This window comes from Fragaria vesca, linkage group LG4 (genome assembly GCF_000184155.1).
Source record: "Fragaria vesca subsp. vesca linkage group LG4, FraVesHawaii_1.0, whole genome shotgun sequence".
NCBI lineage: Eukaryota > Viridiplantae > Streptophyta > Magnoliopsida > Rosales > Rosaceae > Fragaria > Fragaria vesca.
In genome coordinates this window covers 666,221-685,965 of record NC_020494.1, presented here as the reverse complement: position 1 = coordinate 685,965, position 19,745 = coordinate 666,221, and the positions used below count along the sequence as shown (strand labels likewise).

General features: G+C 38.1%; 5 protein-coding genes across 5 annotated transcripts in view; 3 read left to right on the top strand and 2 right to left on the bottom strand.

The window, feature by feature from the left end:
* Nucleotides 1–2,228: 2,228 nt before the first annotated feature.
* Nucleotides 2,229–6,030, top strand: LOC101310687. The gene is made up of 2 exons (XM_004296352.1): nt 2,229–2,834; nt 5,526–6,030. Exons 1-2 carry the CDS (start codon nt 2,596–2,598, stop codon nt 5,581–5,583), a joined length of 297 nt encoding a protein of 98 aa, XP_004296400.1. The 5' UTR covers nt 2,229–2,595; the 3' UTR covers nt 5,584–6,030.
* Nucleotides 6,031–6,799: 769 nt separating this feature from the next.
* LOC101301288 lies at nt 6,800–7,837 on the bottom strand. The gene is made up of 3 exons (XM_004297796.1): nt 7,748–7,837; nt 7,560–7,651; nt 6,800–7,481 (listed from the first exon to the last, which is right to left on the bottom strand). Exons 1-3 carry the CDS (start codon nt 7,835–7,837, stop codon nt 6,800–6,802), a joined length of 864 nt encoding a protein of 287 aa, XP_004297844.1.
* A 1,537-nt stretch (nt 7,838–9,374) lies between these two features.
* Nucleotides 9,375–12,388, top strand: LOC101310107. The gene is made up of 2 exons (XM_004296350.1): nt 9,375–9,860; nt 10,661–12,388. Exons 1-2 carry the CDS (start codon nt 9,639–9,641, stop codon nt 11,846–11,848), a joined length of 1,410 nt encoding a protein of 469 aa, XP_004296398.1. The 5' UTR covers nt 9,375–9,638; the 3' UTR covers nt 11,849–12,388.
* LOC101310400 lies at nt 11,948–12,846 on the top strand. Its single transcript, XM_004296351.1, has 2 exons — nt 11,948–11,970; nt 12,462–12,846. Exons 1-2 carry the CDS (start codon nt 11,953–11,955, stop codon nt 12,783–12,785), a joined length of 342 nt encoding a protein of 113 aa, XP_004296399.1. The 5' UTR covers nt 11,948–11,952; the 3' UTR covers nt 12,786–12,846.
* Nucleotides 12,847–13,645: 799 nt separating this feature from the next.
* Nucleotides 13,646–19,745, bottom strand: part of LOC101309817 — a 6,915-nt gene continuing 815 nt past the window's right edge. The window contains exons 3-25 of the mRNA XM_004296349.1: nt 18,555–18,772; nt 18,344–18,449; nt 18,127–18,228; nt 17,940–17,999; nt 17,740–17,818; nt 17,453–17,600; nt 17,239–17,362; nt 16,963–17,143; nt 16,825–16,853; nt 16,586–16,734; nt 16,173–16,275; nt 15,884–15,979; nt 15,738–15,793; nt 15,514–15,637; nt 15,296–15,358; nt 15,137–15,196; nt 14,864–15,025; nt 14,712–14,785; nt 14,541–14,634; nt 14,329–14,465; nt 14,146–14,226; nt 13,945–14,050; nt 13,646–13,828 (exon numbers count right to left, since the gene is read on the bottom strand). Of these exons, the coding sequence (XP_004296397.1) occupies nt 13,757–13,828; nt 13,945–14,050; nt 14,146–14,226; nt 14,329–14,465; nt 14,541–14,634; nt 14,712–14,785; nt 14,864–15,025; nt 15,137–15,196; nt 15,296–15,358; nt 15,514–15,637; nt 15,738–15,793; nt 15,884–15,979; nt 16,173–16,275; nt 16,586–16,734; nt 16,825–16,853; nt 16,963–17,143; nt 17,239–17,362; nt 17,453–17,600; nt 17,740–17,818; nt 17,940–17,999; nt 18,127–18,228; nt 18,344–18,449; nt 18,555–18,772 (2,424 nt within the window). The 3' untranslated portion in view covers nt 13,646–13,756. The remainder of the gene's footprint in view (nt 13,829–13,944; nt 14,051–14,145; nt 14,227–14,328; nt 14,466–14,540; nt 14,635–14,711; nt 14,786–14,863; nt 15,026–15,136; nt 15,197–15,295; nt 15,359–15,513; nt 15,638–15,737; nt 15,794–15,883; nt 15,980–16,172; nt 16,276–16,585; nt 16,735–16,824; nt 16,854–16,962; nt 17,144–17,238; nt 17,363–17,452; nt 17,601–17,739; nt 17,819–17,939; nt 18,000–18,126; nt 18,229–18,343; nt 18,450–18,554; nt 18,773–19,745) is intronic.

Here is a 19,745-nt window from a genome sequence, read left to right as displayed (position 1 = left end):
GATGTCATTGAACTCCACTACTTTGTCAGTTTGGTAGTTTCTGAATAACTGAACAAGCAGCCTATGAATGTGGTCATAATAACATCTCTACGAGATCAGAGATATGCATGAAGATCTTAAACGGACGTCATTCATCCGAATCAAGTGGCTCCAAACCACAGGAGCATGCGTTTGTTAAATGTATTGAAACGCACATGGACTCTACTTGATTTGGAAGGGATATGGTGAATTATGCCTTTGCATGTTCATTCCGGATTTACATGGACTCTTGATGGATCAAGAGATGCCAATATGTATCAACATCCGAAGAAAAAGATCTTGGGAAGACATGGTCTCGATAAGGCACTCGATGACTGTATTGATGATGATTTTCCATCAATCGGCTTAGGCGCTCTATAACTAGTGAGGCCTACATATACTCCCATGATTAGTCAAGGTCTTTGCTCTAAAGAGAGATCCGTTGTTTTGTCTAAAGCAAGATGACAAATATGTGTTAAGAGATGGAGTTCCCATCTAAGTACAATTAGACGCATCAATGTACTCAACACAATACGAAAGGCTTGACATCTCATTCGCTATGAAAAGTTGTAAAGCTAAGTGTAGCTATGCGCCCACGCAATACCAATGTAATGGCAGTAACTCCTTTTTCAATACTTAATGGTATGAAAGGTTTAGGCTTATTCTATCCCTACATAAGAAAGACACATCAATAGCGAAATCAGAATCTACCAAGTTTCATAGGTCAAGCTCCACGGGACTTACAGGAAACCTCACTCACTGGAATATGGTAAAATTGGTACCATTGGAAATGTCTATGTGTCTACTTTCTAGAGACACCAACTATTTGATCATACCTATCATATTGAGTGAGTTATGGCCGTTTTAATCATACCTATCATATTGAGTGAGTTATGGTTCATATTGAGTGAGTTACTTTTTAGAATCTGATTTTGGCAAAACAATCAACTTCGACGGGACTTTGTGAACAGCTCCTGATGAACCAGAATGTGTGTAATATACGGTTGGAAAGCTAAATGAGTCTAGTTTCCAAAACCGTTTACGGTTCGTTCATATGTATTTCCTAGAGGAAGTTACGACTGTTCTAGTAATTGAAGGTCATGCTGCGCGGAAATCTGATTTCCTGCACGAACTTATGTTTTGAGTTCACAAGCGACCTTCTCCTCAAGATCTAAGTGTAAAAGATCATTTGAGGACAATACGACATGATTTAGTTAATCATTGTCTAATGCCACATTTGAAGACATGTTAAAGAGCATTGACATGCTAAGTTTTTGAAACTTCCGTAATTAGTAAGAATCAGGAAGAGCCCTATGATTGATGTAAAGATCAGGGGGAGGTGCGAACTTCAGGGGGAGTCTAGCACATACATACATGTCACTATCAAATGTGAAGGGTGCGTTGTACTCTTTTTCTCCTACGATCAAGGTTCAGTTTTTCTCCCACAGGGTTTTTGTGACTTGACGAGGTTTTTGACGAGGTAACAGATCAGCACCATCGGCATATCAGCGCGCGGCACAAGGGGGAATGTTCTAGGATATTCTCTATGTGTGCCTTGGCTTTATGTCCAATAGGATATGTAGTTAGACTAGATCTATGTATTCATATCCTTACCATATTAGTATTGTGTAATTCCCTATATAAAGGGCTCCTATCAATGAATAAGATGATGACTCTCTTGCTATCTCTTTGTCTCTACACTTTATCCTTTATCAACAATAAAATATATGATTTTTTTTTGTTATTATTAATAATCATGTAGCATTTTTTATTGTTTTAATAAATGCTGAAATCTTTAAAATGAAGAAGGTGTTGGAGTTGAACCATATATATTTTTTTTTGTTGAAGATTTTGGCTTTTATTTTTCTATTTTAGAGAAATTTTGGTTGTTAAAAATGCTTTAAACCGTTCGATCAGTGTTACCGCTTACGCCAGATTGAGTTCGTTATAAAGGAGCCGCCAGTTTCCTTCACCTTCAAGTGTCGGTATATTCACTTACACAAGCCGCCAACTCCTCACTGTCACAACGACATTAACTAACCTACCGACCAACCCATGATCTCCACTTGGCATCCTCTCAAAATTTTCACCATTAAAAAATAAAAATAAAAAAGGTTAAAATGAGAAAGTACGAGTTCTTCTGGGTTACTATTACTAGCTGACCCATTCCTTTCAAAAAAAAAAAAAAGACAGAGCCTTTTGTGTCTCTCATCATCATCATTATTAAGTTGGCACCAAATATTGATTGGGAAAAAGAAGAAGGGAAAGGATCTAACACACCCACCCAGCTCTGATATCCAAAACGACATGTCATTTTCCCCAACCTGATTCTTCTTCTTCCTCATTAGGTTTCGATTTCTTCCCCAATTTGAATTCGTTGCTCATTTTGGGTGAATTCCAATCTGTTCCCATTGCAATTGTGGCTCCCATGGGCGTTGACTTTTCCGGTAACGGCGATTGGAGTCCCCGGCGACGGGAAAGATTCGACCTTTAGGGTTAGGGTTTGTGAATTGGGAAATTTTTGGGGGGTTTTGGTGAGGTGGAGGAAAGGTTGAGGCTTTGGGGGTGGAGGTGTTAATGGAGACGGATGGGAAGAAGGAAGTGCAAAATGGAGGTGAGAATGAGAGGTTGAGTTGTGATGGTGGTGATGAGTGTGAGAAAGTTGAGGAAATGGTGAATGGGGATGAAGAGAGTGAGTTGTTGTTGGCGCCAAGGAAAGGAGGGATTTCGAGGAAGACTAATAGGACAAAGCGGAAAGTGCAGTGGAATGATAGGAATGGGAATAAGCTTGTTGAGGTTTTAGAGTATGAACCGAGGTAATGCGCTTACGCGTTGTTTGATTTTGTTTGTTTGTTTTCGGTTGTGTTATGTAGTTTTGTTTAGTTGTGAAATGAAATGAACTTTTGTGCAGCTTAGGATTTTGTATCGGTTAGGTGGTTTGCGTTGTGCTTGATGCTGATATGTTTATGTGAATTTGCGGAAGTGTTGTCATTGTTTCTTTGAAGTATAGAGACGGCTTGCTTTTTGTTGTTGTCGTGTTAACCTGTTTGAGTATATTCGAATTGGTTCACAACTTCAGAGTGCAGTGCGTTAATTAATCATGTTTCTTTCTTTCCATTACGAACTTTTTAAGCTGGATTGAGCGATTCTGCAGTGGCAGAGCTTAACCTGTTTGAGGTCTCTTAACAAAGATGTCGTTGCTTTTGCATGGTCCATCATTTGAATTAACTGTCCAGTCATCAGTGACAGGTGGGGGTCAGTGTACCCATTCCATAGTAATATTCTGTGATCTAGTTTAGGTACCAGTATGACAGGTTGGATCAGTATACACCCATTCTATAGTAATATTGTTTCTCCTCATTTGGGTGGAGGCTTTGATTAGAGGACAATTTAAGGGGATTTACCAAAGTGGCACCCGAATTGAAGTTTTGCAGAAAAATAGCATTCTCGACTTCTCATAACGTACACATGAGACGATCTTGTAAAAGTGCAATGTTTCATAAATTTGGAATTCTTGGGTGTCACTTTTGGTAAAACCCATTTCAGGGAATATGTTAGGAGTGAAATGTAACCAATTAATCCTTTTTGCAGAGCAAAAAGAAGCATAGACCAGGCCTGTCTGATGCATTTCTACCTTATTGAGGAAACATGGAACCCCCGACCTGCACTAATCTTTTTGTTGCTGTTCTGCTCTGTATTTTGTTTTATTTGAGGTGTTATTTTTGCTGAGGTTAACTCCAGAGTTCACCATGTTGGTTTCTCACTGATTGTCCTTTTAGCTGTGATGGCAACTAATTGCATTTTGCTAACCAACATTGTCTATATACCTGGGGCTTTTTTCTTCATTAATCTTGTCTGATGACATCTTATGACATTAGTAGTCAACTGCCCCTTCCACTTTACAGGCATCTACCATTGCTGCAACCCTCTGACCACTAGGTTCTTTTTTTTGTTTTTATTTGGGATGGACCACAGTAATAACTTTAGCATCTGATTGGAAATCTCAGGCCTACTGTAGTTAAGATAATCGGCTTCACTGGGTAGTGTTGTCATACTGGGTTGAAGTGGTTATCAACTCTTCTTTTCCTTGAAGAACTATTTTATCTTGAGGTGTTGTATGGTTAGCAAGACTCCAAAATTGAATGATTCAAGTTACACATTATGTGATGCTCAAGTTTTGGTTGGTTGAATAATTATGTGTTTTCTTCTCGTCTATCTATAGGTTCCACAATGGATTCCACTATACAGCATCATTTTCATCTTTGCAAGCCATTATTTTCTATATATCTTTTCCTAACTAAATAGTTCTCATTGTTGAAAGTGTCTCCATCTGACTTCTCATGACCAGTATGTTGTATTCCTCTTTTATTCTAAGGCAACTGATTTCTCTTTTATCTTGGTTCTCCAGATTCCCATAGTTGGTCATTTAATTCAGTTCTGTTAAGAGTGACCTTTTTTTTTTTTATTTTTTAATTTTAATACAAGCATTCTTTAACTTCATTAAGAACCTCACCTTTTAGGATGTAAGCACTGTCTCTGTAGACACTGGGAACTTAAGCTATTACAAAAGTACTGTTATTTATATGTGTGTTTGTGTGTGAATGTTGCCAAAAGATTTGGAGAAAAAGCTGTGCAAATGGGGAAGTTTCATGGGCCATTGGCAGTATACTTCTAACCATATGGGTGTTAGTCATCTTGAACATTGTTTTTCAGCTCGTAAGTTCTACAGCTAAGTTATGCTCCTTAAAAAGACTCATTATAGTGGTATTTGGTTGTTAAGTTTGATTGCTATATTAAATTATAATATTTCTCATATGCTTAAAGCAGTTCATTTAAAAATGTTGAACTTCTTTTGAACAGCCAATTGTTTGAAAATTAAAATGATTTATTGTGAGTGAAGGTTAGTGAGACTAGAAAAGCTGGACGTTCCTGCAAGTGGGTTACATTGTAAAGTAACTCCAGTTCAAAACATCAGCTAGTCAATATGATATATTGTACGGCTATTAGTACTAGTGACATGTTTTTCAGTTTTTGACTGTGTGGTGTGATACTTTGATGATTAAGAGCATGGGCTTACATCCAACTTATGATGTCCTGCAAAGTAATATAACTGACTTCTAGACCTCATCAGTTCATCATATTTTTCTTTGGCCCCAGTGTACCAGGAATATTCATTATGTGTTACTTTATACTATTTGGCTTGTCATGGTACTACTGAGACGATGCGTTCCTCCATGTCTATGGTGTTTTAGAACCTTCATGTTTGGAATTCTGGAGAATCCTTATATTGAAATATCTCTTGATTGCTTAAGTCTGCTTACATGAGGCACTCTTTAACTTACCCATATTGAAATAAGAAGTAATCAGTGGCCTATGTAGTGGTACCAGTAAAAATTGGAAGAGGAAATAACAAACAAGAGTAATAGTGTGCAATATTATTTGCCCTAGTGTTCAAATATTATTGTGCATTTTCTAGTCTCTCAACCCTGTTTCCTGTTTATGTGCAGTGAGGTTAGTGACTCTGATGACGAAGATGTAGATACTTGCATATGTTCCATCATGTAGATATCATTCAGTAAATCAAGTACCGGTATGTCTGCTGCACAAATCAACTAGGCATTCTCTCCGAGTTGATTTTGATGATTTCTATACAAACCAGCTCTGTTTTTAACCGTGTTAAGGATGGACCGAAGGTCCTGAGACCAATTCAAGGCAGTATCCCATTTTGCATCAAGTCTAATGCCATTTTTTAGATTAAATTGCACCGAGCTTTATTACAGCAGGATATTCAAATTGAAATAGAGCCATCTTCCGGGAATGAAAGCAGATAGGTATAAAAGCAATATGGTATCCACAATATGTAATACACTAAATACAGTTCAGTTAATGTATGCTTTTTTTCTCTCTTTCTCTTTTTCTTTCTCCTTTCTTTTAAGCTTTACTGTGCCTATTATAAGTAGTGTGTATTTTACAGGGACAGATTATTTTGATATCTTGACATCTTGTTCAATTAAGATTCTTCAATACTATTTTTTCGCCTACTCTACTCCTTCAACACTCAAAAGAAGGAACGAAAAGACATTCCATATGCAGTTTGAATATGAAAGGAATAAGCTAATTTGAACCAAGTGGTAATATCACTCAGGTAAGGCACAATTATTTTGCTGGTTGTTTGATTTGATAGAAATTCAAATATTCCAGTTACCACTAGTAGCTCCAGTAAAGTGAAAAAGAAAAGGAAAAGAAATTGACAGGTTCGCTCTGTGTAGTTTGATTTATTCTTCTCTGGATTTTAGTTAAATTTCTTTTTATGAATTGTGTTTTCTAGGAATCTATACCACCATATGCCTCATTAATCATTATTGAGCATGTTATCTACTCTATGCTGCATTATTGGGCACAAATAAATTGAAAACCATTTCACCAACTTGATACTCTTAACATCAAGCGTAAAGAAATATGATTTTATAGTTGGAAAAATACTGTAATTATATTTTGCACTTTGTAAATTACAAATCAAGGATTTGGAATCCATGACTTGCATTTCCCTTTACTGTTGAATTCTTACACAAACAATTGGGCAAAAACCCAACAAAATCTTCATATACAACACATGGAAGAATCAGAAAAATTACCCAAACAACAAACTCCCAAATACCACACTACGCAAAATGTGCTAGAGAACCAAAAAGCAGCCTCAAATGAACTTCTGTTGATCATCCTCCTCAGTTTTCGGTATCCAAAATGTAACTGAGCTTAAGATTGACATACTACTACTGCATTATTTTCCCCTTACCCAACTCGAAAAGCTGGCATGGACTGGGATTTGTTGCAATAGAGGTTTGGACTGGTTGCAACTTGATCTGCTGTATAGAAATTTTGGTTCTTGAAATGATGCAACATTCTCCTTTTGCTGCTTTGGTGCTACTACTTTTGCTTTGGCTGCTTTCCACTGACTCAAATTCTCAATTGGACTCAAAACAGAATGTGCATATGGGATATTATCGCCAACATTCAGACTCCACCGGCACGATTCCAATTCTCCATTTATAGATGAAGAGAAACTTTGCTTAGGATACCCTTCTTGGCTCATTCTTGGATCATCTATATCACTGCTGTCACCATCACAGTAGTCATCATCACCATAGTAATCATCGTCATCGAATTCACTGTCTTCATCTGCCACATTGTCCTCTTCTTCATAGCTGTCATAGCTGTCTCGAACATTTTGGTACCTGTAGTTTGAAGGAAAAAGTCCTATTGATGATGTCAATGCAGTTGAAGCCCTCTTAGTTGCTGAAGTGGATGACCTTCCTTTCGCCACTTCCTGTTCATTGTTGTCAACTTCTTCCTCCACCTCACTCTCCACAAACTCATAGTCCTTCAAAACAGGCTCGTAGGTCTGGACATTCAGATTGAAGCTGACTTTCTTCCTGATCTTCGTCGCCTCTTTCGGCTTGTCTCTAGAACAACAAATATTCAGAGCTCGTAGTTGTTCATATATTAACACAATGTGTAGAGAAATAAAAGCAAGAACTCACCTAAGCTGTTCAGTATTGGGACTCTTTTTCGGACCATCAAGTCCGATTAGTGCGAGAGATGATGAGTTCAATGCTACATAGCTCCCACGTCTCTGCAGCAAAACGAACAGTAAACACCGGAACATACACCGGAGAGGTAACAAAATATGGTTTCAGATTGACGTTGAGGATCAAGTAAGAGAGTTTACATAGTCTCCAGCAGCTGCAGCAACTCGGTTGGAAAGTCTTCGCCTCTTTCGCTTCTTGGAAATGCCGAAGCAGGCAAGGAAGCACCCCATTAGAAGAAGGCCCTGCTACTCAGTCTGAGGAATGTGGACGGATTCATATAGAAGGAGAAGTGACGGTGGTAGTCATAGGAAGAATTAAAGTTTTAAATTCATTTGGGCTCCAACGGTTTTCGAAAATAGTAACGTTGGAGTGGCAATGATGATGAAAGGTGTGGTGTGGTGGGTGCACGAGTTTAATAAAGTAAAGACAAGAGCTTTGTCTGGCTTGTGATCTACATTTGCAAAATGCGGCTCTCTCTCTCTCTCTCTCACTTTTGTTTATTTTGGTTTTAACTTTTGTCCTGGTGAGAATTTATGAATCAGAGACAGCCATGTTCTTTTCATGCTTCAACAAGTTAGCCGTTGGCCATGTTTTGAGGTGCAGTAATGTTTGATCACATTACTGAACACAGTTGTTCGTGAGTCCGATTCAATTGAAGCTTGTTTGATATGTCACATTATATCTTAGCGTAGTTACATTCAAATAGAATAATTATTCATTTATTATAGATGTATAGACCATTTCGGTAAAAAGTCATCCAAAAGGGTGTTATGATAATGCTAACCCATCAATTTGTCATATTATTGGGTTATCATGTTAATGTAAAATGATTTCACTATTTGAACTAAATTAATCCAAGGATTGTTGAGTACAAGTGTACAACTTACTAGAAAAATCAACTGACTACATAGACATGACTGTTTGTTAACTTTTATTGAAGTGAACCAATGAGTTCACCTAAAGAAACCAAATAGTTCAGGCACCATTCACTTGGTCTCTAAGCGAGTCTTGTTACATGTGACAATGTTTGAGATTGAATGTTATTCCGGTTCTATAGTGATTGAGTTTGAATTGTGTCATCTTCATCGCCTCAAATGTGCTCTTGTAGAATTTGCAACGACAAGAATAAGTTGTTTTCTTGTTAAGATTATAATCGTGAGACCTTAGTATAACAACTGCAGATTGGATTGAGGGCTTACAAAATCAACATTTGACATACTTATGGATTCATCTATTGATGACTCATTTCAAGTATAGTCATATTCGTAACAAACGTGTGTTAGTTTTTATGCACATTGTACACTAAGTATAATATTTTGAACGAATCCTAAATAACTAAATAATCTGTTTGAAACATTTGATATTGAATAGTTGAGCGTGCATCATAGAACTTCTATGAGTCATTTGCAATCAATAGAAGTTACATTTTCTCTCATGTAAAGGTAGGCTAATATGGTTGCATCAAAAACTTAAAGACATATTTGCTCTTCAAAGTAAGTCTTTAAAGACGTCCCCTACTAAATGCCACTATGATTTCACATCATAGATGCTTCTCTTAAAATCACTATTTTCTTCTTCAAGTATACGAGTTAATGTGGGTTGCTGAGCATAGTCTCTTCCTATTTTTGGCATGTAGTGAAAACAACAATGTCATCATCACCTGTGCCTCTCACGTGACAAAACAGCCAAACCCACAGAAGAGGGAGCAGCAGCACAAAAAGCAAAAACACAAAGACTTTTGTACTTAAGCTCACTGACGACTGACGACTCACACCAAATCCCAGCCGTCCGTCTCCCACCACCCACATCACAATCCCTTCCGGACCAACCAATTCCTCAGATCTCAGCCGTCCAAACCCAAAAAGAACACTACACATATTCGACCTCCCAATCTCTCTCTTTCTCTTCTCTTCTCTCTAGTCGGCCACAAACCCTGCCCTTGTTCTTCCCCAAATCGAAAGACCCAGAATCCAAATTCGATAAAGATCGAATCTTTGAGGGGTTAGGAAGAGAAAGATCGAATCGTTGGAGATGGATTCGGATCAGGGGAAGCTTTTCATCGGCGGGATATCGTGGGAGACGTCGGAGGATAAGCTGAAGGAGTACTTCAGCAATTACGGCGACGTTTTGCAGACGGTGGTTATGAGAGACAAGATCACTCAGAGACCCAGAGGTTTTGGGTTCGTCGTCTTTGTGGATCCTGCTGTTCTTGATAGGGTTCTTCAGGAGAAGCATACCATCGATGGCAGGACGGTATGGAAAACCCAATAACAACCCTTCTTTTGTTTTGACAAATTTTGATTCTTTTTTGCTTTGTGTTTGCTTGTGATTCGTTTTTGGATGAGTGTTTTTGGTTTTGTATGAAGATGTTGAGAATTGAATAGTTGTAGCTGTTAGTTCAATGATTCAGGTTGCTTTAGTGTTGTAATGTTTGTTTTTGAAGCCGAAGAGATGTCTTGATTATGTGGAGTGTATAGTTGTGTTGAGTTGTGGAGTTTTAGTGTAATGGAGTTTGGAGGGTAGAATTGATGAGACAGTGGGCAGGTTGTAATGAGTGGAACTCTTGGTAGGAAGAGAGAGGAGGAATTTTAGATGGGAATAATAAGGCACTGAGCTGTCAACAATATGAAGTTTTCGTCAAAATCTAGTGATTTTTGAAGATATGGTTTTATTTGTGAGTTTAAGAGAGATTCTCTAAAGACTCGTAACAGCTAATGCGTTAAAGATAGGATTTTTAGAGGACTCTTAGTGATTTGACTCATTTGAGATTGAATGTTTGTGAGACCAGAATTTATAAACTATAATTCTTGATATTAGTTCTTAGATGGGCAGCCTGCCAAAGAAGATAGTTATGTTCTAACCATGTTGATGCTGCTGCACCAGTTACATTATATTTTCAATATGCATCCTTATGTGATCATGGCTTCTATTGATTATATCATTGAAGGTTTTCATTTGTTAAGTTAAAGTTGAGCTGGCTGTTACTTATATGTTATATCCACATACGAATTTATCCTTACTTCTGCTTCACTATATCCGGTTTTATATTTCAGGTTGAAGCTAAGAGGGCCCTCTCAAGAGAGGAGCAGCAAACTTCTGTCAGAGCAGGAAATCCCAATCCTGGTAGAAATGTGGGAAGCGGTGGAAATGTTAGGACCAAGAAGATATTTGTTGGTGGGCTGCCTCCCACTCTAAATGAAGAAGAGTTCCGTGAATATTTTGAAGCTTATGGCCATGTAACAGATGTAGTTGTAATGTTTGACCAAAATACTGGACGACCTCGTGGATTTGGATTTATTTCATTTGACACTGAAGATGCAGTAGATAGGGTTTTGCACAAGACATTTCATGATTTAAGTGGTAAGCAAGTGGAAGTAAAGAGGGCTCTTCCCAAAGATGCCAACCCTGGTGGTGGTGGCCGTTCCATGGGGGGTGGTCAGGGTGGCGGTGGTGCATCTGGTGGTGGTTACCAAGGCTATGGAACATCTGGTGGGAACCCAAATGCATATGATGGTCGAATGGACTCGAACAGGTACATGCAATCTCAGAGCACTGGTGGTGGTTTTCCTCCTTATGGTTCTTCGGGGTATAGTGCACCCAGTTATGGGTATGCTCCTTCCAGTAATGGCATTGGTTATGGAGGCTATGGAGGTTATGGTGGTACCAATACTGGATATGGTGGTCCAGCCGCTGCCGCCTATGGAAACCCTAATGCCCCAAATGCTGGTTATGGTGGTGGCCCACCAGGTGCTCCTAGAAGTTCATGGAGCTCCCAAGCACCCGCAGGATATGGTGGTATGGGATACGGCAATACCGCTCCTTGGGGTGTTCAAAGCGGCAGTGCAGCTGCAGGAGGTGGTGGTCCTGGATCTGCACCTGCTGGTCAATCTCCTAGTGCAGCGGCTGGGTACGGAGCTCAAGGTTATGGTTATGGTGGGTACAGTGGAGGTGATGCATCCTATGGAAATCCATCTGCATATGGTGCAGTTGGAGGGCGTTCTGGGAGTGTCCCAAATAACAATGTTGGTGGTCCTGGTGGGGAGCAAGGTAGTGGTGGTGGATACATCGGAAGTGGCTATGGCGACTCAAATGGAAATGCAGGTTATGGAAATTCTGGTTGGAGAGCAGACCCATCACAAGCTTCTGGAAACTATGGTGGTCAGGCTAATGGCGCTCATGGCGGGCAAGTTGGCTATGGTGGGTATAGCAGTGCTCAGGCACGACAAGCCCAGCAGCAGTAATTTTGATGGTTGGCTGTTCAATTGAAATGTCTTGTACCTCTTGAAAAATGAGCTAGTAATGGTCTCTTGTGACCAGCGGCAGCAGCAGGAACAGCTCAAGTTGGATGAATGCTTTGGGCCTGGTTGGATTGCTTAAATCCTATTAGTTTGCAGTATCTATTTTGGTAGTCTATAATAAGTAGTATTTTAGTGCGTACTAGATGCTCCTATTTACTTTTTGCTGTTGAGTGGTGTTAAATTTGGCGTGCTTATTATTGTCTACTTTCTGCTAGTGGCATTTACCTCTATGGTCATAGTGTTAAAGCTAAAGTAGCTTATATAACCTTATTTTTGTTGGTTTTATCGCAGTTGAGTATTTTGTTATTTGAGCTCTATTATTGCTTAATTCCCGTTTATCTTTCAGTTGTGGAGTAGATGTTGTAGGAGTTCTAGTGATTAGAATCTTGATTTGATATGACAAGTAGGAATACAAAGATGTAGTGAAGGTTATTTCTGATAGCAATGGAGCAATGGGATGGTCACTTCGTTATGGGTAGCGATAATCGTAGTGGTAGTTGACACTTTGACGATCGGATAATCATTTTCCCCCTGTATTTGCCCTTGTGTTGTACAGGAGGAGAGGTGCACAAATTGTAAAGTGAAGTGTCCATCATGGCTGAACACCTGCTTCATAGTCGGCCATGTTGATTGGGTGCGTGTTCAGCATGGATTGGAAATTTGGGAAGTTTGTTCAGTTGAAAATATGTCATTCTCCAGCCAAGCCCTGCCAATGCTACTTTGCAGAGTCTCCCAACCTCACATCAGTCATATTGTAAACTTCACCCTGGTTTGTTGTTGCATGACAGAATGTGAGGTGAACAAAGTACGGTATGTTGACTTGAGCAGTTACCAGTTTCACTTCAAAATAGATTGTGTGAGGCTCTGTTTTAATTCGTAGCAGCAGAACATGGCTAATTGTTCAGAATTTAGAGAAGGAGAAATGGATTCTATTAGAGTTGGTACACATAGAACCTTAGATTGAAGTGAAGAACTAACATACATTTTTCTATATTTAGTTGCCAAAATCTTAGAATATAGATTAGTATCTCTGATGTAGTTATTTCACTAAGAAATATTACTTCTGTAGCTTCCCTTATTTCTCGTTTCCTTATTCCTCTGGTCTTTTACCTTGTCTTAACCTGTGTTCTATGCTGGCATGTTTTGTGTTTTGATTTTCAAGCGAAAATGAAATACACTGATACTGTGGGACTCTCCTGGTTAATTTCATCTTTTTCAGCGTACTATGCTGTCTTGTGTTTCCACCATTTTTGTTTTAAATCAACCCAACTAAAGAATGGAGTTCCATTTTAAATTAGCATTGCTGATCAAAATTAAGCATGCTGCTGTGTTGTATAGAGTTTTCCATTAGTTACAGAGATGAACCATAACTAGATGGTAACTGCTTATCCTTTAATTAGGTTGTGAGATTCCATTCTGTTTCTTTCTTAGATTCTGGTATCAAAAACAGAAGGTACTGTGCAGTGTACACAACCATAGCAACATGAGTTCTAGTCCTCTTAAATAGGAGAGCAGCAAGTTAAATAGGGCTCAGGCTTTCCCATTATGCTTGACACCTGATTAAAATCCAATAACCAAAGTCAAATATTTGTTTTGGGATTTCTGTGGATGTGTCTTCATTGGATATTCTGGCCCAGAAGAAGCTAATCCACGGCAGAGAATCGATACATGTAGTAGATGAAGAACACATCAGTTCTTTATTGAACAAATAATGTTTCAACACCGACACCAGTCCTAATCAGGAAAGAATGAAGGTCGGAGCCAAAGATTTTGTTTTCCATTGCTCGATCGAAATAACGACCAAATAATTAAAGGGGATAGATTCCTGAATGAACACAAAGAAAATTACATTCAATATGCAGAAGGGAAGCCTTTGTAGGGATTGCTGAATGCTGGAACGTTGCCAGGTCGTGAAAATACAATCTGCAAACACAGCCAAAGTATGTGTGTTATTCAACTTTTTAACAGTTACAGAGAAGAGGGTATAAACTAGATGATCATTACTTTTGATCTGAAGAGTGTTTTGTTGAGAGTCTTACCTGGTAGTTCCCAAGTGTATACGTCTTGAAACCAGCAGCACAATAATCAAAATAGTATTCCCATGTCCGAATAAATTTCTCGTTGAATCCAAGAGCAAGAATTTCACTATGAACACACAAGTCATCTTAGCAACATATCCTGTTGTGTACATTTGCTATAGATGCATGTATATAAAGAGCTTTATATGATTATCTACTCACCTTTGTCTCTCCAAGAAATTTTTTCTCCAGTATCTCAGTGTTTGGTAGTAATGAATTCCGATATTTTCTATGTGCTCCACACTGCAGTAGTGAATGAAGTTTCATATGGTTCAGATATGAAAAGCAGTATGGCAAGAAGTAAAGACTAACTCTGAATTTTATTCTCATGCTAACAGATCATACCAGAGCCTGGACGAGTTAACCATGGCAGATGTTACTCTACTCAATGAAGGTAGACAACCACCAGGAAAAATGTATTCCTTTATGAAGTCTGAACTTCGTCTGTACTCGTCATAGCGTTCATCCGGTATTGATATGAACTAGAGACACTCAACAATTAGCAAATGACATACATGCCACAGAACTATGGCTAATTCTAGTATTTTTGATGTTACCTGCAGAACAAGAAGCCCATTTTCTGCTAGCACAGATTCACAGGAAGCAAAGAAATCGTTCATAAATTCATGGCCAACACTCTCTAGCATCTCGCTGAAAAGTGCACGATCACAGATCAAGGTATGTTCGCCAAAACTTTCATGGATTTAATTTGGTGAGAATATACTCACCATGATATAATTCTGTCACATTTGTAGTTAGCTGGCATTTGACGGTAGTCACATAGAAGGAATCTAATCCTGTCCTGTTAGCAAATTAATTGAAATTAATACATATGAATAGATTTTGTTAAGTTAATCTCATTTACTTTGAGGCTAAATACCTGAAGGTCAGCATCTTTCACTTTCTGTTGGGCATACTTGAGTTGTTCTTGTGATAGAGTGATACCAGTGTATCTGCACCCCGTTTGTCTGACGACTTCGATAGCCAAACTTCCCCAACCGCAGCCAATCTCTAGAACTTCATGGTTCTTACTAATTTTAGCCTAGCTCAATGACAGAAAGACAAAAATTAAAAGAAACATAAAAACTATTTGAAATAGCACAACAAAAGGGATATTGAAACCTTGACTTGAATCTTAAAAGTCTAAACTCACCTTTTCGATGAGAATTGAGATTTTCCTCAACTGTGCAATCTTTAGCTCTTCATCTTCTGTCTTCATTACTCAACATAGAAAGAACGACATAAGCCACACTACTGTACTTACTTTTAACCAGTGTTTACTGTAAACTTTTTGAAGGGTAAAAATTCTCACCTTAAATACAGCACTAGAGTACGTCATCGTTTCATCCAAGAACAACGAAAATAGTTCATTACTCTAGAACACACAAAAAACTAATTGTGAGCTTATGATTTATGACTGCTTGTAGTTCATTATGACTGCTTGTAGCATGTTGGATTGAGCACACAACCTTGAACAACTAAATCTTTCTGTAAACTGAACTCATTGTTTCTAGGTTTTAAGTTGCATACCAAGTCATAATGACGAGAGATGTTCCTCCGAGCCTGTGTAAGAGTATTTTGTCTTGAAACATGCTGAAAGAAATATTTCGCTGAGGCTATACTAGCTGTGAATAACATTGGAGTCCACCAGCCCCTAGAGCAACAACAAATTAAGTTAAGTCCTAATGTAATGAGATTCCAATGACTACTAGCTATTATAATAGTTCAAATTTAAGCTTTAAACCTAGTAACACCTTTTCTTAATCAATTTTGAGTCGGAAGAATCATTATCTCTGTTGGCGATGAGAATCTGGAAAATGAATTAAAAAAAAGATTCTATCATATTCTTAACAATAAAGGAATCACGAATCATTTTGCCTGGAAATTGAGACTTTATTACCATAAAAAGATTTAAAAGGCCTCTGTCTTTGTCAACAAAAGAGAAATCTCCATTGATATATGCATCTGCAAGGCCTAAATCAGCCTGAGTCATAACCTGACAATTATTTTATCTGCTTATCAGTGAAAGTGAGGAGATTCATATTTTCTTTTTACAGTGATAAGATATACTTCAGTGCCATATATATGCTCTCTGATTGTTCTTGATTACAAACATTTTCCTTCCCTTTCACTTGGATGACATGTAGAACTAATCAATTGAAAATCCATTTCATACCAAGAACGCGTACCTTCCAGTAAAACTGAGGATTATGAACTTTAAGAACACATTTTAAAGAACACCCTTTTCTTGTTCCTTCAAAGGTGAACATTGTGCCCCCTTCCTCTAGTAAGCTAAAAGAAGACGAGAATATATTAGCTTGATGCACATGATGATAGGTTTAAATTGGAGATGCAGAATAATAAAGAAGAGTTTAAAAGACTAAAAATATGATGTATGGTACAGAAGAACACATAGAACAAGAAAGTTGGACAATGCACTTTCGATAACTAACTATAAGCTTACATTATATATGATTCAATTTGAGGATTGCAGAAAAACCAGTAGTAAAGATGCAGTAGTAGTGTGCTGACCTAGAAAGAAACTATATAGGAGCTTCGTATGAAGTAGATGCATGATTAATTAAGAATAAGTATTACTCACATTAAACATCCAGTAGAGATATAATGTCTTATAAATCTAGTAACGAAAAGGCGTGCTCCAGTTTCTGTCAATGACGGAACCATGTGTTTCGGGTTGCTCAAGAGGGCACAATTGTTACCAAGAATACCATGTGCTGCAGCCATCCCAGCCTGCAAATATTAGTACATAACAGTATTAACCTGAACTCATAAATTTGAATAAGTTATACAACAATGTATCACTACTGAATCAATGTATACCTTTAATCCATCCTCATGGAAGCCATAACCTGGAAAAGAGAAAAGCTTTGTGGAGTCAGTATTGGAAGCTAATCCAAATTTAACGAACACATGATATTTGCTTAGAGAAATGAAGATAAAGGTAGTCCTGAATCTCACCCTGGTATGCTCCACAAAACCAGATTCCTCTCTTTCCTTGAATATGAGGAAGCTCAAGTGCAGCTTTTGATGCAGCAACAGATGGGATTGGATGGGTAGTTGACCACTTAAGCAAGGTATGTTTTGGTGTATGATCCGGATTGAGAGTCACAAGAAATGGTAGACTGGTTTCACCAAGGTTCTGCACATTGGAAAAGAACAAATTCTAAGGGAAAACAGTCTTCTTTTCCAAGCCATACCAAGTTCATTTTCCTAGATGTTGAGCACATCATTTACCTGAAGCACATTGAGCCAGTATGTCAAACATACTTTGTTGTCAGTACTACCAAGAAAATTCCATGCACTCCATGCTGCCGGGTTTTGGGGCATTAAATCTTTGTCACGATGGAGGAAAATATCACTGCCAACAGAGAGTTGAACAAATAATTCTGGATTGACTGAATGAGCAGTATGAAGACCATTTTCCCCAAATCAAATAGGAAAAGTTTACCTGTAGACATATTGGAAGGCACCAAGTACTCTCAGTTCATCTGATGTTGCCTGGTCTCCTAATATTCTCACGGCGTCGGGGGCGTGGACAGCCATTATGCATCCATTGTATATTTCCTCAAACTCATCTCCAGAGACTACTGTGGAACCTGGTATAGTTCATGTAAAATATTTATATTTATACAATTAGATTGTAGGAATGAGTCATCAGTAAATTGCTTAGCACACGTTCATTTAGAACAAGAAGAAAGGAAAATGAAGTCTGATCCGACAATTTCAAACACTCACCCTCATCGTTTGTGGAAACTTTATGTACCTCACAACTTGTTCTTATCCGACACCCTTTACTCTCCAACACTTCTCTAACCTGAAAATTGTTACAATTACTTTATAGTAGGACCTTAAAAACTGTGATTTTAGGAGTTACTCCACAAGAGGCTTAATGCATATTACCAATACTGATGGTTCCTAGTAGTAACAATCAGTACCTTCTTCACATAACAATGTGAACGCCATCTGACAGTTAACCATTGTGGCCGGCCAAATAGCTGTAGAAACCAGGCGAAGGTCAAAAACACGAAAACTTGTTATCACAATGATATAAAAAATCATACAATACGTAATGCTTCATTCAGATTTTTGGTTCAGGTTGAAGAAGAACAAACATCAATGTACCTGAAGTAGATGATGATTGCGACAAAACGATAGAACAGAGAAGGCTGAGAAGCTCATAACCCCTTCTGCAGGGCATGACCAGATTGAACCACATATTGGAACCTGTAGGATAATGACATTACTATTGCCACCAAGTAACTAAGTAAACTAAACTGTATGACTGACAAATGTAAAAAAAAAAAAAAAAAAAAAAAGACCTCATATTCATATAACTCACAAGATAAGCCTTCTGAAATAATTCGGAGTAGTGACGGGACTCGATAAACTTCCCCAAGGTTTCATTTCGATCAATGTCCGGATTGTTCTCGCGCACCTCAAGATAACTGCAGCAGAAAACCACACACATGCATCATTCATATATGCACAGCGACACAACATTTTACACATCCATTTATGTTTGAGACCATTTAGATTACTCGATCAATTACCTGAGAGCATCATGTTTAAACTTGGTGATTTCTCGAAGCATTTGCCAAAAGTATGGATTCAACACATTGCTCTTTTGCGCAAACAAGCTCGACAGACCATTTCGACTACCCCATTCGTAGCCCTTTCCTTTGTCCAAGCTTGCCGAGAAGGACATGTCAGATATCTCCATCTCAACTCCAAGACTCTCAAAGAATTCCATCATGTTGGGATATGTTACCTGCAGTCCAAGTTTCATACTTTCAATGCTTATTTCGGTTATGCAGGCCAAAAAATAAGAAGTCATATCATCATCAAACTGAAAATCGAGAGTAGAAACTACATATCCTATTTAGCTCTCTGCACCGTTACTCTAGGAACTCGTTTGTTTTTACTTGTTAGCGTTATTGTGAGTACTCATTTTTGGTGTCTCAAGTAAAGACCGGCAAGTATGAATAGTAATTGTGACTCAGAACTTTTCCCAGTGCCAAAGGAACCATTATTGGGAAAGAGTAATTTTGTGGTACTATACTGGTCCTAACGTTATCAGCTGCACAGAAAATCTAAGGAGTCTGAAACCGGCCTATAGCAGAAGAGAGGGACCTGTTCCTAACATCACTCTCTCAAAGTGTCCTGTGTCCTGTGAGTTGTGACATCCCACCTCTGTTTCAAATCTAAAGAGCAAAAGGGCCATGCTCCAGCAATGCATATCACATGCTTGTTTAGTTTCCCTTTTTTGATCTTGGACCTCTAGTACTTTAGTGAAAAAAATTACAACCGGACTATATTTATGTTCATCTTCTGTAAATATAGGAAGAGTAACGGTTAAAAAGGCTTCTAACTTTAATAGAAATTACCTAGAGTCTTTTTCTTTTTTTTTTTGAGAGGAACTTGAGGACCTAATGTGATTAAAGAGTCTTAAAGAGTTAGAGAGCATAACGAATAATATATAGATTGACATGGGTCATGAAAAGAATCTACAACCAACTCTGTCCTAAACTGTGTTAGTATGTTGCATGCAGCAAAAAATAAGTAGTTGGAGTTTGATGACATACTTGATTTAATCAAGTTTATGAAAGCTTAGCTATAACAACTAATCATGTTACAATTTTTGTTTATGAAATAATTCTCCTTCCTAATACCCGCCAAGTACCAATTAAGTATATGGTTATGAGAAAGAAAACCCACAAGTATTTCTCTAATGTGATTATCTA

Bases quoted from the DNA above. Each gene is read 5' to 3' on its own strand.
- LOC101310687 (XM_004296352.1), top strand. From the start codon at position 2,596: ATGGAGACGGATGGGAAGAAGGAAGTGCAAAATGGAGGTGAGAATGAG. The intron at 2,835-5,525 runs GTAATGCGCTTA...GTTTATGTGCAG, and splicing joins GTTTTAGAGTATGAACCGAG to TGAGGTTAGTGACTCTGATG.
- LOC101301288 (XM_004297796.1), bottom strand. From the start codon at position 7,837: ATGGGGTGCTTCCTTGCCTGCTTCGGCATTTCCAAGAAGCGAAAGAGG. The intron at 7,652-7,747 runs GTAAACTCTCTT...GTTTTGCTGCAG, and splicing joins CTGCAGCTGCTGGAGACTAT to AGACGTGGGAGCTATGTAGC. The intron at 7,482-7,559 runs GTGAGTTCTTGC...TTGTTGTTCTAG, and splicing joins CCCAATACTGAACAGCTTAG to AGACAAGCCGAAAGAGGCGA.
- LOC101310107 (XM_004296350.1), top strand. From the start codon at position 9,639: ATGGATTCGGATCAGGGGAAGCTTTTCATCGGCGGGATATCGTGGGAG. The intron at 9,861-10,660 runs GTATGGAAAACC...TTTATATTTCAG, and splicing joins ATACCATCGATGGCAGGACG to GTTGAAGCTAAGAGGGCCCT.